The following is a 14,239-nucleotide window of genomic DNA, read 5'->3' on the forward strand; positions in this document are numbered from 1 at the left end:
TTTAGAAGTTTTTTCAACTATTTCAAAAAATATATGCAAGTTGCATTTATTTGGTTTTATGCTGGATAAAATTATCTCATTCTTATAACTAGATGAAACTGAAAAATTATACATCAATTATTAATAATGCCTAATACAGCATGGATTTCCCAGCTTCAGTAATTCAGGGAAAAAACAGAGTTGGAGAAATCTCCTTTGCTTCTAATTTAATTTTCCCATGTCTTCAGTTAGAAAGAAAATATAATTAGAAAATTAGCACATCAACTCAGCAGTTACAAAGGCAAGGTGTTTTTCAAACATAACCAGTTGTGGTAAGACTCCAGACAAGCTTGTGAGACATACAGAGTGTAGACAGGTGGTTCAGCTGATGGAACTGCCCCAGCGATGATATAATGTTCACCTGACTGTTTGCTAAAAAGCCCTCCCGAAACAGAACAAAACCCACCAAAATCAGCAGATGGAAAACTACCATTCTATGGCCTGTGTTTCATTAAATAAGTGGTGTTGTCAATACCTTTTACTGTGGTTTCTATTCAGAATGGCAAATAATTCAGCAAATGCTTAGTGATGTATCAATCTACCTCCTAGCAAGAGTGCATTATAATTGACAACGTTTAGTAGGTTTGGAAGCAATTCAAAAGCCAAGTCCAATGCAACAGCAATACTTAGTGAGTAAGAATGCTCATGATCCACTGCAAATCACCTTCGAAATACACCCAAAAGAATTACATATTTCAGCAAAATATAACACACATAAATTCCAATTAAAAATGTTCGAATTACAAAAGAAAAACTTGATTCCCAAACTGTAGACTCCTGTTACTGTTCATGGAAATACAGGAGTATTAAATTATATACTGGAAGTCTTCACCAAAATCCCCAGTTGAAAAATAAACATATAGAAGTCTATTAAAAATGTTTTTATAAAGCTAGTGAGAGCCCAAACTACAAAGTTCATATGAATTTTGTTTCCTTCAAAATGAAGATGCATTAGTATGCAAAATTTCATAAATACATTATTTATATTGTGTTTATTTTCTCCCAAAAGCTGGTGAAGAAATATCTGAGTAAGAATCTGAATGTAACCATAAAATTAGGGCTTACAATAACACCACATATTTTTGTGATTTTTTTTATATTTCTTATATTCTTGATCTATTATTAAAGTAGATTTTAAAAATACTAAAATGGATTTGATTTACAGAAAAATCTCAAATTTTCTCACCACAAACTTAAGAAACTCTTCAGAATATCTATCTGCTTTTTAATCTCCTTTTTTATTTTTATTTTTTTTTTGTCACTAGGAACAATTGTATGAGATCAAGTATCTTTGTTCCTCAGGAGATCATCTGCTCCTGCTGTTCATTTACCATCTGAAATCATAATCATCTGTTGGTGACAATCTAATCATCTTCACAGTAACTAATTTTGATGTCACAAACAAATGGCTATGATTTCAGGTGGTGAAGTAACAGCAGGAGCAGATGTACTCTGAAGAACAAAGACTGTAAAGTCATGCATGAATCCCTAGTAATAAAATGTTAGGCAAGAAAAACAAAGAGTCTGTCCTTTACAGAGAGGTAGGATTGCCCTGAATGCTTCTTTTTTTTAATTAACAGTTTTTCAGTACTTTTTGACTCCCAAAATTGTTGGAAATAGGTATGGGAAAAACTATACTATAAAAAATCGAGGGTAGGAAACATATAAAAACAGTTATGGTCATTTTTTCCTTGTTAGAATTATGATATTAAAAAAAACACACTGTTATTTTTTACTTTTATTTTTATATTGTTCTTTGTAGCTCATCTACAGCTTCTCTAGAATACATACTGGAGGATGTTTGTGATTACTCCATCCAAAAATTTAAAATGAAAATATGTTCCCATGAAAATGCACTTTGAATTAGGATTATTTGTTTCATGTCTTGTTTTTGTTGATAACTGCTTAAGTCAAAACGAGAGAGATAAATGAGCATTCTGTTTACAGTAAACATCTTCTGTATGGTCTAAAAATGCTTTTGGTCTGCTCAGTCTCTGAAAGCCACTTCCAGAAGCATTAGGGAAAAAACCTCAGTGCACATTCTTGCCATTTCACATGTAAAAAATGTCCATGATATCCCAAAACAAGAAACAAATAGATTTATGTTTCATCTTTCTTTAAAATTGTGAAATGAAGAGGAAAGGTGAACCTGCGGGAAGAAGCTTTGCCAGTGAGTGGGAGGAACAGAAGTGAGGTTTGCCACAAGGATAATCGCAAAAGTAACATGATAGAGGGGAGCAGGAGAAGTTAATTTTCAAGGATATTTAATAGGAAATACTAAATATATATTAATTAGGAGGATACAGACTGTACACTATTTCTCAGCAAAAACACACTACATAGTAACAGTGCAATGAAATCTCTTCTTCAACTGTGCTAAAATATGGACCTGTTATGATTTTTTATTTTGTTGTACTAAAGTATACAATTTCCCTCCACTATTCCAGTTTTATTTGACTCAGATGGAAACATTATGCATTATGCATACATAGAAAGACTATCTGTCTGCAGAAACATGGAACTTGTTTGGAACTGCCTTAAACCCTGCACTTCACAGGTGCATGAGATCATGTATGTGAGTGATTTCCTTTATTCAAAATGAGAAGACACTTCTATTTTCCTCAGTTCTCCTCAACCACAAAGTTCTGAAGTTATCTTGGACTCAGGGGTTTAGGGAAAGATCAGTGAATGTGCACAGGGAAAACTCTTATTACTTGCTCCTCTTCAGGATTTTTTATGTATTCCCTGTTTGGGAAACTGACACATAATATTCTACTAGAAGCAGAGAAGGCAAAGTGTTCATAGGTAAACATGTACTGGCAAACCTTTCCCCTATGAAATATTAGCACCATAATGATGTCTGGAAAACTAGTGAGAAATATCAAGTAGTACTGCATAGGTCTTCTCCAAATGCAGGAATCCGCTGATCTCAGTCATGGCCTGAAAAACAGGCCTCTTCATAGAGCCATTCAGTAGGAAGGTATCAACTGAACTTACTGGTTAACTAAAAAAGATGGAAAAACGTTTTGTATGTTTTCTGCAGTTAAGCTGTAAATGTTAAAGAAAATACCCTAGAAGAGAAAGGCCCCTCAGGAGGTGAAGACTTAAGAAAATCAGTGAAAAAAAGTATACGCCTATCGGCAACACTTTGAGTTCAAACCCTTCCGATTTTGCAAGAAGATAGTACAGTCTCACCAAAATAATAAATGGTACTGAAATAATCTATTCAACATCTTTGTTGGTGACACGGACAGTGGGATCAAGTGCACCCTCAGCAAATTTGTTGATGACATCAAACTGTGTGACACGCTGGAGAGAAGAGAAGCCATCCAGAGGGACCTTGACAGACTTGAGAGGTGGGCCCATGCAAACAGCATTAAGTTCAATAAAGTGCAAGGTCCTGCACCTGGGTCATGGTGATCCCAGGCACACCTACAGGTTGGGCAGAGAACTGGTTGAGAACAGCCCTGCATGGAACTTTTGGAGCAAGTCCAGAGGAGGGCCATGAAGCTGGTGAGAAGACTGGAGCACCTCCCCTATGAAGACAGGCTGAGAAAGTTGGGGTTGTTCAGCCTGGAGAAGGAAAGCTTGCTTGGAGACCTCATGGCAACCTTCCAGTATCTGAAGGGGGCCTACAGGGAAGCTGGAGAGGGACTCTTCATCAAGAACTGTAGTGATAGGACATGGGTACAAAATGAAAGAGGGGAAATATAGATTAGATATTTGAAAGAAATTCTTTACTGTGAGGGTAGTAAGACACTGGAGCAGGTTGCCCAGGAACGTAGTGGATGCTCCAACCCTGGCAGTATTCAAAACCAGGTTGGATAAGGCCTTGAGCACCTGGTATAGTAGGAGTTATCCCTGCACATGGCAGGTGGGAACTAGATGATATTTAATGTCCTTTCCAACCCCTTACCATTCCATGACTCTATGATTCTATGATACACTTTAATCCCCTGGTTATTACTAATGTTGCCTCTAGGTTAGAACCCTCAAGAAAGGGGTTAAGAGATTAAGCACAGCGGTTTCTGAACAACACTGTCTATTGACAAGCTAGCTACATCTCCTTTGACTTCCAATTTACTTGTGGACCAGAAGAAAATGCAGGCATTGTGCATTATAAAAGCATCCCAGAATGAAAACCTCTTTCTGTACAGTGACCTGTGGTGGCTGCAAAAGTTCTGTGAGCAGGTCAATCTCTAAAAAGTAAGTTAGTTGGTCAGCATAGGTTTAAAACATAATTTTGTTGATCTTGTCTCCTGTTGAATGAGTTTGTGTTCTCCTTCTAGATTTGGATTTATACGTATAACTGTCAAAGTTGTCTTGTCAGATGAAGCCTGAGAATGGGATTGTTTTTTGTCTCTGATGTAGCAGATGACTGTGTTATCATTTATAACTATCTTTGCTAGAAAACCCTGCAAGTATAGAAAAGTTAGAGGTCTTATTCTGCTGTCTCAAACTCTAATACGTTAACATTTGAAAATATTAATATTTAAAGATATTTCACAGGTCTTGACTTAGAGATTTTGACAAGGCAAACAGAAATCATCTACAAGTATTGATGTGGGTTGATCACAGAGCTGTAAGGAAGCAATTAGTAAGAAGTCAGATCTTGTAGAATACTTCCTTTCAGGGAAACACAACGGTATGTGGTGAATCCAAGATTATTTTAAATATTAGCAAACTGTTGTGTGAGTTGAGGCACAAATTATTCCTCAGGTCTTGTGACTGGGAAGACCACATATATACTGAAATACCTTAAAACCTGGTTTTAGGATCATGTCTTTAAGATTTACATAGGCAAAAAATAGAAGATAGCTCATGTGTGTGTCCATCTCTAGTACAATCCTCAGTTGAGGGAGATAATGTTTGGGACTCTTAAGCTCAAAACTATACACAGCCCTAGAGAAAAATCCGGGGCTCCTGAAAAAGTGAAGGAAGTACTATTTATATTATCTATACCACTTTAAAAGTAAAAATCTAGCTATAAAGTCACCAAGTTCTATCCTATTGAGTGAAACTCAATTCGGTCTTCACCAACAAGGTTTCTTGGGCCTTTGTGTCTACAGACATAGCTCAAGGAAGAGAGAAACTACCAGTAGTAGAACCTGATCAGAGTCAGGGATGCCTTAAGAAAAGATAGAGCTCAGCCCATATAAGTCACAGAATCGCAGAATCACAGAATGGGTAAGATTGGAAGGAAGCACAGTGGGTCATCTGGTCCAACCTCCCAGCTCAAGCAGGGTCATCCCAGAGCACATGGAACAGGATTGTGTCCAGATGGTTCTTGAATATCTCCAGTGAGGGAGATTCCACAACTTCTCTGGGCAATCTGCTCCACTGCCTGGTCACCTGCGCAGTAAAGAAGTTCTTCCTCTCATTCAGGTGGAACTCCCTGTGCATCCATTGGACCAAATGGGATACACCTCAGTGTGCTGAGTCAACCAACTTATATCATTGTGAGGCCACCCTCTGTTATCTTCAAATAGTCATGCAGATGACTGGAGAAAGGCATCATCATCAAAACAGGCAGGCTGGTCAGCCTCACTCCATTACCTGGAAAAATCATATAGTCCTCTTATAGCCACTTGTGCTCACACAATGTCATTGCCTTTTATGATAAAATGACTGGATTTATGAAGGAAGGAAGAGCACTGGATGTGATTTACCTTGGGTTTAGCAAGACTGTTGGCATCATGTCTCCCACAACATACTTGTCTCCAAGCTGTGATGTTAAAGTCTAGGTAATGGAATGTTACAGTCTAGATGATGGAAATCTTTTTGGACAGTGGTATGCTTTGAGAGACCTAATAGCAGCCTTCCAGTATCGAAGAAGAGGTTGTCAAAAAGATGGAGCCAGGCACATTACTGAGATACAGAGCAGAAGAACAGGAGATGATAGTCATAAACAAACAAGAGATGTTCTGATGAGAAAAAAAATTTAAAAATTCAGTGTGAATATAGTTATACATTGGAACAGGCTGCCCAGAGAAGTTATGGAATCTCTGTTCCTGGAGAACTACTAAAAAGACATGAGCAACCTTGTCTGAACTCTGTACTGACTGTGTTTTGAGCAGGCAACTTAGATGACTTCCTAAAATCCCTTACAAACTGAAAGATTCAATGATTCAATGAGTAAATAAAAATCTCCTTGTTCCTGTACTCTTTCATACCTACACTCACACAGCGGACACTCAGGATTCATCTAATCACAATAAAAATCCTAAAATATTTACAAAAAGCATTTCACTTGTCTCAAATACTCCAAATCCTACAGAGACCAAGAGAAATAAGTATAAATACAAATTTAGAAAGCAATACTTACTGTTACTTGTTGGCTCAGAAAACCCAACATTCTGTCCATTCCAACTCTTGTTTTCTCCAAGCTGAAACAGGTAGAAAAAGACAAATAAGTAAAGAGCAAACTACTCCCTAAACAGAACACTCCTGTTTATAAATTCAGTTGAAAGATTTTAATAAGGATAACTTGGGATTGTCATATCCAAGTGACAAAATTTTGCTAACACATCTTAATTTTTGCCTAAGATAGGTTTTTTGAGAAATACACCCTTCATGAATAAACATTAACAACTATTGCCTAACACTGAAATATAAATGTTTCCCCAAGGATTAGGCTCAACTCAATAAGTTACCAAATCAGACCTAAATAAAATTAAATGTTTGAAGCAACTCTCAGCTGAAAATACAAACAGACAACAGAGAAATTACATTCTAAAACTAGAAGACCCTAGTAACTGCCTATGAAGGAATGCATAAACATCATAAAGTACTTTGGTTGTAATTTTATAATATTTATTTGTTAGGAATCCATTTAGTTGCTGAATTTGAAGCAAAAATGGTTGCAATTTTTCATTATTTTAATTTATTTTTGATGAAGCTAATTGTCTTCAAATTAATTTTATTATGGTTAATACTGGCTATTACTCCGACAATGAAAAGGGGAGCAATTAACAGAATTTCAAAACGAGGACATCACTGAAGTCTATACAGTAAATAAGATGGTAGTGTTCTAGGTTTATTGTAGAACTGGATAAACAAGTCCAAGCTTCCTCACTACTTAGAAGCTACTGACAATCAGCTCTATGAATGTGAAACAAATGATCCTTTTCAGATTTCACTGGGATTTTGTATGCACACAGAAAACCTTGCAGCAAAGCAGGCTATATGCCATGTTGGCATATAAATTGTACAAAGTTGTAATCATTTGCTCCTGATTGCCAAGTGGAAGAGATGCAAAGGGGAATCAATGAGCTGAAATCTGCCTCTGCATCTCAGAAGTTGTGTTAAGGCTGTTAAGATTACTATCATGGTGTCATGAAGAGTACTAGATGACATGTTTCCCCTGGGAAAGAGCAGGGAAGCTATTCAAAAGAAGCTATTCAAACGATTGTTTCCTTGCTTTTCACCATCATGTACATCTGAAGTGCTTACAGCCTTGGCACTGTGCAGTGAAAATGGGAGAAATGTAATTGAAAGGGAGGCCAGGTATTACAGCTGGCTTTTAAACTGGTCACCCACCTCCATGCACTTTAATTTCACATAACTTGTTTTATTCATAAAGTAAATATGTATATTGGAAAATATGGGAGACAACAGTTCTTCAAATGAATAAGTAATAGGCAATTTATAAGTATGTTTGTATTTACTGCTGTTACAACAGCATGGTTGTGTCAGGAATCCATCCATAATATGATATCAGCACAAGAGCACTGCTACAATATGAGAACATTTCCAACTCTCCTTATTTTTCTCGTTTTATTGTTTATTAACTTGATCATGTTGGGGAATTTAACAAGAATTCATCTATCAGTAAGTGATCCTTAATGCTGATGCCTTACATGAATGCAACCTGCTCTGTTTTTCTTCTCTCTAGGCAAGAAGAAATAAAAGGACAGAAACATGAAAAAATTATGACAACTCTCCATTCTTATCCATAGAGCTAAAATTCTGACAGCTGCAAAAAGCCTCCCAGTGCACTTTCAAATTGCTCTCCTCGGGGCTCTGCACAAACATTACTGATTTCCTCTAGGAATCGGATTAGCTCAGAAAATAGCAGAGCCTTTACTTTTTTACATAACCTGGATTACCTGTGCTGGCATCAGCACCACGCATTGCTCTTGTAACACTCTTAGGTCTTCTTTAAAACAATGAATTTTTTTTTTTTTTTTAAGGAAGGAGGAATGAAATGGAAAGACTCAGAGAAGGAGAGACACTGGGAAAAGAGAAGCTGCCTTTTCTACTAAAATCATCAAAAAGTACACAAGTGAAAATTGTCCATTTAGATGCCAACCTGCTACATCAGCCAATCTACACTAGGCCCCATTTTGGATTCGAAGAGAGAAACAAGTATCTTCTAATGGTGTAGCTTTATTGTGCAATTTACATGGAAGGAATTTTTCAGTGCTCAAATTGATACAGATCTAAGGGCTATTTTCTCTCTTCACCACAGTTTAGTTAGAGAATTAAAATGCTTTAAGCTCCACAAACTAACTTGTGCATCTCCAAATATGTTCAGTCTGTTACATACAGAAGATAAAGCCAGATGTTCCAGATATTTTATGACCTTAACCCCAACAAAGCTATAAAAATTTGTTATGATCTTGTTATGATACTCTCACTACATAAAATTTGAGTAGTTCACAGTTTTTTGATAAAGTAACATGTTTGTTCATTGTGTTAAGAATAGTATTAGGCCACTGCATGCCAGTCTACCAATCCTAAAATGTATACATCTGCAAGTATGTAATTAAACCTGATTTTCTAAAGGTAATGCACTTGTAAGTAATAGCTTAATGGCTGTAGGGAAACAAAGCAGCATCATCTCTTTTTAGCCTTAATTTCTTTTAAGGATTTCAATGTAACCACAAGTTTCCACCGTGTAGAGCTCTCCAAAGCAACTATGTTGTGGGCTGAATTTTTTCAGGCTTTATCTCTGGAAAATACCAAGTAAAATTAGTACAATTTAAAATCCAAGAATGAAAACGTATGTTTTCCTACTAGGGGGAAAAAAAACCCCATTGACTTCTCTGTTTTTTCTTGTTTTTCATTAAAGCCCTTTGGCCATATTGGCAGTGAGGCAAAAGAAGAAACTTCCATACTGTAGAAAGTATATTCTACAGCAAAAAAGTGTCAGCGTTCTGGTGAAAATGAATTATCATTTGACTCAACCAAAACCCTGTTTTTAAATGGGTATGTGTGCACAGTGTGTTCTCACTAGGAACATCATTTAGCTTCCAAGTACTCTGTTTAGAGTATTTCACACTTGTGTATGACTAAGAGTTATAGTGAAGAGCATAGTGAAGGTGAGTGTGAACAGCATACATATTGCTGCTGTTCTCAGAGCAGAGGAAAACAGAAGGAGGTGGGGTTAAGTAACCAGTACAACATTTATGCTTCCTGGCTAGGAGTACAGAACATACAGAACAGAGTATCTTCATGTATATATATATATCAGAATACTCTGTTGACCTGAGCTAGCTGGTGCAGTCACAATAAACATGCAAGAAATTACCAAATATATACATGCAGTGACTGCATATGACAGAAGCTGCTTAGAGTCCACATCTTAATCGAATACCTTACCAAATATTTTTTCACAATACAAAAGGCAAAACCTATAACACCCAATTTTGGTTACAAAATCTCCTATTAACAAACTCAAGACAGGAGAGGAATGTTAAGTTACACATAGCTAACCTGGAAACACATACCTGCAACACATGAATTAAAAACGCAATTTCTTCTCCATAAAAAAAAAAAAAAAAGTGACACACATTTTCTTTATCAGTCATCAAATCTGAAAAGGCCACTTTTTCTGGAATGCTTTTAGTGCACATGCAGTGGGAAGATAAACATTGACTGCTGAGGCTATTTCGTGTATAAAAGTTACTAACATAATTCCTTTCAGTGCTTTCATGGATGCCCAAAATGGAATAAAAGCAAGAGGCACATTCATCCTGATTTGTAAGACGAAATAGATGCATGCATCACATGTACACTTCTGCACACACATATTCTATGGAACTACCTTTCTGTTCCTAATTACTCTTACATGAGCAGAGGCTGCACTTACTAACAGGTGTAGCTATAGAGCTATAGCTAAGGAAAGGCTAATCTGTGACAAGCAACTCCCTAAAACAGGAGTTGCAAAAGCTTAAGATTCCATTCTTACTAAATGATTAGCTGCTACAGGTTCAAAATTTAGACAAGGGTAAAATATGGGCATCATAACAATTGGTTCTCACCTTTTCTGGCTGGTCTTGAAGAGGAGTAGAGGCTTTGTAACCCAGCTGTAGCAACATTGCTTCTGCTGCATTTCTTTTAGCTATTTTCTTGTTTGGGCCTGTTCCAGTAGTAATGTCATTGCCTACTTTTACCTTAAAAAGAAAATATTGATCATAATCATGACAAATGCAAGACTTCTTAATATCACCATGTAATACACCTGATCTATCAACAGCTGTCAGCTCTTCTGATGAAGATGTAATCTTGAAACAGTAAAAGTAGTGCCATGGGGGAACTACAATATTGGTTCACACAGAGGAACCTGTTTAGATTTTTCAGGAAGTTCCCAAACTCATACCAAAGAGCCATATTTTTATGTATCTCAGTGCTCAAACAGTTTCCCCTCTCTTCCACCAGCCTCTGTGTCAACCCCCATTATGCCTGATGAACCTCTCCCCCACTCTTTCTTAACACTGGAAGTGCCACAGGGTCTGTACTCCCTCCTTCTTGTAGGAGTGTTGCCTGCAGCAGCTCCCCAGCATCATCAGGAGAGTATCCAGAACAACGGAGAGACAAACAGTGAACTGGAGATTTAAATGAGAGTGGTTTCTAAGGAAAGATGAAAACCATATTTGCATTCCTCCCACTTTGTCACACTGCAAGGAACACAAGGGCTGGGACCACTTACACCTGATAAGCTTTGATCAAAAGTTTTTGGAAAGAAGGCTCCTCGTTGGACCTGTGGTCCATACAGAACAAAGGGTTTCTGACAAACACTGTGCCTTTCACAAAATTAGGAGAAATTAAAGCCTTATAATAAGGACAAATAGTAGACAATGGATACCCACAAAGTGTGCAGCTCTAACTTATAAGGTCCTTGGCTTGGGTACCATTCTTAAAACTTCTGGAGCTATATGTGTTCAGTTCGTGATATTAGCACTGTCATTGCTATCCACTTACGCAAGATTCAAAGCTCTTTGATAGGTATATTGTGTCCTGTCCATTAAGCCCTTTTTTTGCCAAATTGTCTCTTAAAATGGTTCACAGTTTCAAAAGCGTGTACAAAAAAAAGGAAATCAAAATAAAATAAAAATAATAAAATAGCCAAGGTGATCTGAACAAAAGAAATCTCAGAGGTCAAAGACCAAAAATGTCTGGAAGGAGCTTCAAAAAAATGTAAAAACAGGCATACTAGTGTTAGATAAATAATAAATGTTATTTAGTAGCTTATGTTATTCAATAATTCTTCACTTTCCTCGAATTGTCATATATGCATATTTTCCTAAAAGTTTAAATTCTTATTTACTCAAATACTTATTAATTCTAAATATCAAGAAAAGGATGAAAACAAATAATAATAATCATGACTATTCCTCTAAAGTATATAAATATATATAATTAAGCAAAAAGGTTCAGCTACCTAAGCCAGGAATATTAATAATCTTGAAATATAAACCTTATCTTCTATGCAGTTCACAATAACAATTAGAAAATAGCCAATCTGCTACAAGTTTATATGCAGTAAAATTGAGGGACTTTAATAGGACAAGACAAAATGATAATTTATAACATAGCTCACAATAAATCAATGTGTTACTATTTCTCAGACCTGTAAAACTGGTTTAGCTATTATTATAACCTCTATCAAGGATTAAAGGTCTGACTACAAAGAGAAAGAGCTTTCTGAAATTAACTTTGGGAACAGAACACCAACTAATGTCATCAGAGGTTTTCTTCTGTTTATCTAGTAGCCAGGACAAGTAATTGGATCCATTTCATCACATCTAAACTTGCTCTTTGTGTGACAGATAAAAATGAACATATTATCTCTGGATATTTTACTTCCACATTCAATTAAATTAAATGAAAACATTGTTTAAGTAGTTTATACAAAGGTTTTTTATTCTGATAGGGTTTTTTGCATGTCATAATGGATCCACTGAGACTTCCTGAAGGCAAGAGAAGCAGCAGTACGATTTTAGTGTGAAAATAACAAAGCAACTGTTCTATGAAATTTTTTTGACTCTTTCTTTCACAAGCCTTCTTTGATAAAAGGAGTCTTCTACATATTCCCCCCTTTTAAGACTCTTTTTTAATTCAAACTAAAGATTTAGCCATTATTGAGATTCCTCCAACAGAAAACTAAACTCCCAGCCCATTTTTCTGATACTAGGCTGTGTTATACTGTCCTCTTCTGAGGCCTCACAAAACAACCACTAACTGTGGACAGTCCCATGGGGGTTTAAGCACAGGAAATGAGATTGTCTGTGATAGAATTGCTCTTTTTCAAATAATTTCAGGTCTCACAAAGAGTTGTAAATCCAACTTTATATTCATGAAAAAGATTCTGAAACAAAAAAGAACCCAACATCTTTTGCTTCAGAGATAAAAATAATAAATCATCAAGAAAGACCACTGAGGTTCAAGAAAATTAAGATTGCTAGACTATCTTCATAGATACAAAGGAGGAACTTACAGATTTAAGTGAAATCATAACTAACTTTCTGAAGAAGGAGGTGCTGGAACATCATAAATTCTGCTTCTGATCAGAAGTGACATTTTGGTGTGGTTTGTAGGCAACAAGTCAAAACATGTTGAGGTATGCTGTTCTGAGTTGTTCCGGCACAAAATTACCCTTGAGTGAAAACACAAGAGTACAGAATCCTTTCCTGATCCTAATCTTTCTCAACCTGCTGTTGCGCTATCTAACAAAATATCAAAGTTATATCAAATTTTTGTACATGTTCTTAATTTAAATATGAAAGAAACATTAATGATCTACTGTTTCTGAATTAGGTCCAGACAGAGGACAGGCTAAAACATGTGATAGATGGCTTTTTTTTTTTGGTGTATTTTAGATATAAACAAAGCCAAAAAGAAACTGAAAATCTGAAAATATTTACAACACTATTTTTTAAAACCAAAATGCTTGGTAATGTGGAGATATTAATACCCATACTTCAGACTACTAGTTATTATTGCAATCCTCTGATCAACAATAGCCCAATATTTTTTTCCAAAAGACAAGTAAATAAATCGAGAACCACCAGAGATAAAATCAGTAAAAAACAATATGTGAAACCACTACAAGAAAAGTGCCTAGAAGCCATGTAACCAAGTGGCCATTTTTTTCACCAAGAGAAAGAAGAAAGTTTAGACAGGCTTTCTGATACTGTATTTCATTCTACTCTTGTATAACTGACTGTAAAGCAAGGAGCTAAACACAGGGAGTTCCACTTCACATTATGCCACCATTTTGCTTGAGTTTGAACAAAACAAAGCAATGCCATTATGTCTGATGTGACAGCAAATGATACCTGCATAACAAACTCTCGACGGCGAGGCATTCCTCTCTCTGAAAGAAGAACATACTCTGGCTCCTTCTCCTTTTTGGCCTGTTGGATCTGAGCCAAACGACTGATGGGATTCATTCCTTGACCATATTCTGGTCCAGTCTAAACCAGATTTAAAGAAAAGAACCATTATTTCAGTATATATCATACAATTACTACCCTGCTTCAATAAAACATTTATTTGGGTTATCTCTTTTTTAATACTCTCTTTGAGAGAATAGGAAGTAAATTTGTAAATAATTTTATCATGAGACAAAAGATAAGAATCCTCAGGCTCAAAGCTGTGAAAAAACACTGCCTGCTAAAGTTGCAGGTAGTGTGCATACCTGGCACCTGCAAGCTACAAATACCCTCATCTGTCTATGGAGATCCTTATGAGGATGGATGAAAATCAGCAGATTCATCAGTCAATTATATCTTATTGCCCTACTTTTAGGACCCTTCGCCCCAAACCTTTAAAATAGGTTGCACAATGCTGGAATATGCATTACACTAAGAAGAGATGACATTTACATGAAATCAAAAAAGATTTATCCTGTATAATAAGGAAGCTTCCCCTCTCAGCCTTTCTGCTTTCCTTCTTAGCACCCCTGCCTTCCATC

At 36.3% G+C, this 14,239-nt stretch overlaps 1 protein-coding gene across 3 annotated transcripts in view; it reads right to left on the minus strand.

Moving 5' to 3' along the window:
• Positions 1-14,239, minus strand: part of STAU2 (staufen double-stranded RNA binding protein 2) — a 171,275-nt gene that overhangs the window by 93,271 nt on the left and 63,765 nt on the right. For all 3 annotated transcript variants that reach the window (XM_027892287.1, XM_027892286.1, XM_027892288.1), the window contains 3 exons: positions 13,602-13,739; positions 10,305-10,436; positions 6,365-6,425 (listed from right to left, as the gene is read on the minus strand). In XM_027892287.1, coding sequence (XP_027748088.1) covers positions 6,365-6,425; positions 10,305-10,436; positions 13,602-13,739 — 331 coding nt within the window. The remainder of the gene's footprint in view (positions 1-6,364; positions 6,426-10,304; positions 10,437-13,601; positions 13,740-14,239) is intronic.

This window comes from Empidonax traillii, unplaced genomic scaffold, assembly GCF_003031625.1.
Source record: "Empidonax traillii isolate 1590-97213 ecotype Southwest subspecies unplaced genomic scaffold, ASM303162v1 scaffold344:size748272, whole genome shotgun sequence".
NCBI classification, from domain to species: domain Eukaryota; kingdom Metazoa; phylum Chordata; class Aves; order Passeriformes; family Tyrannidae; genus Empidonax; species Empidonax traillii.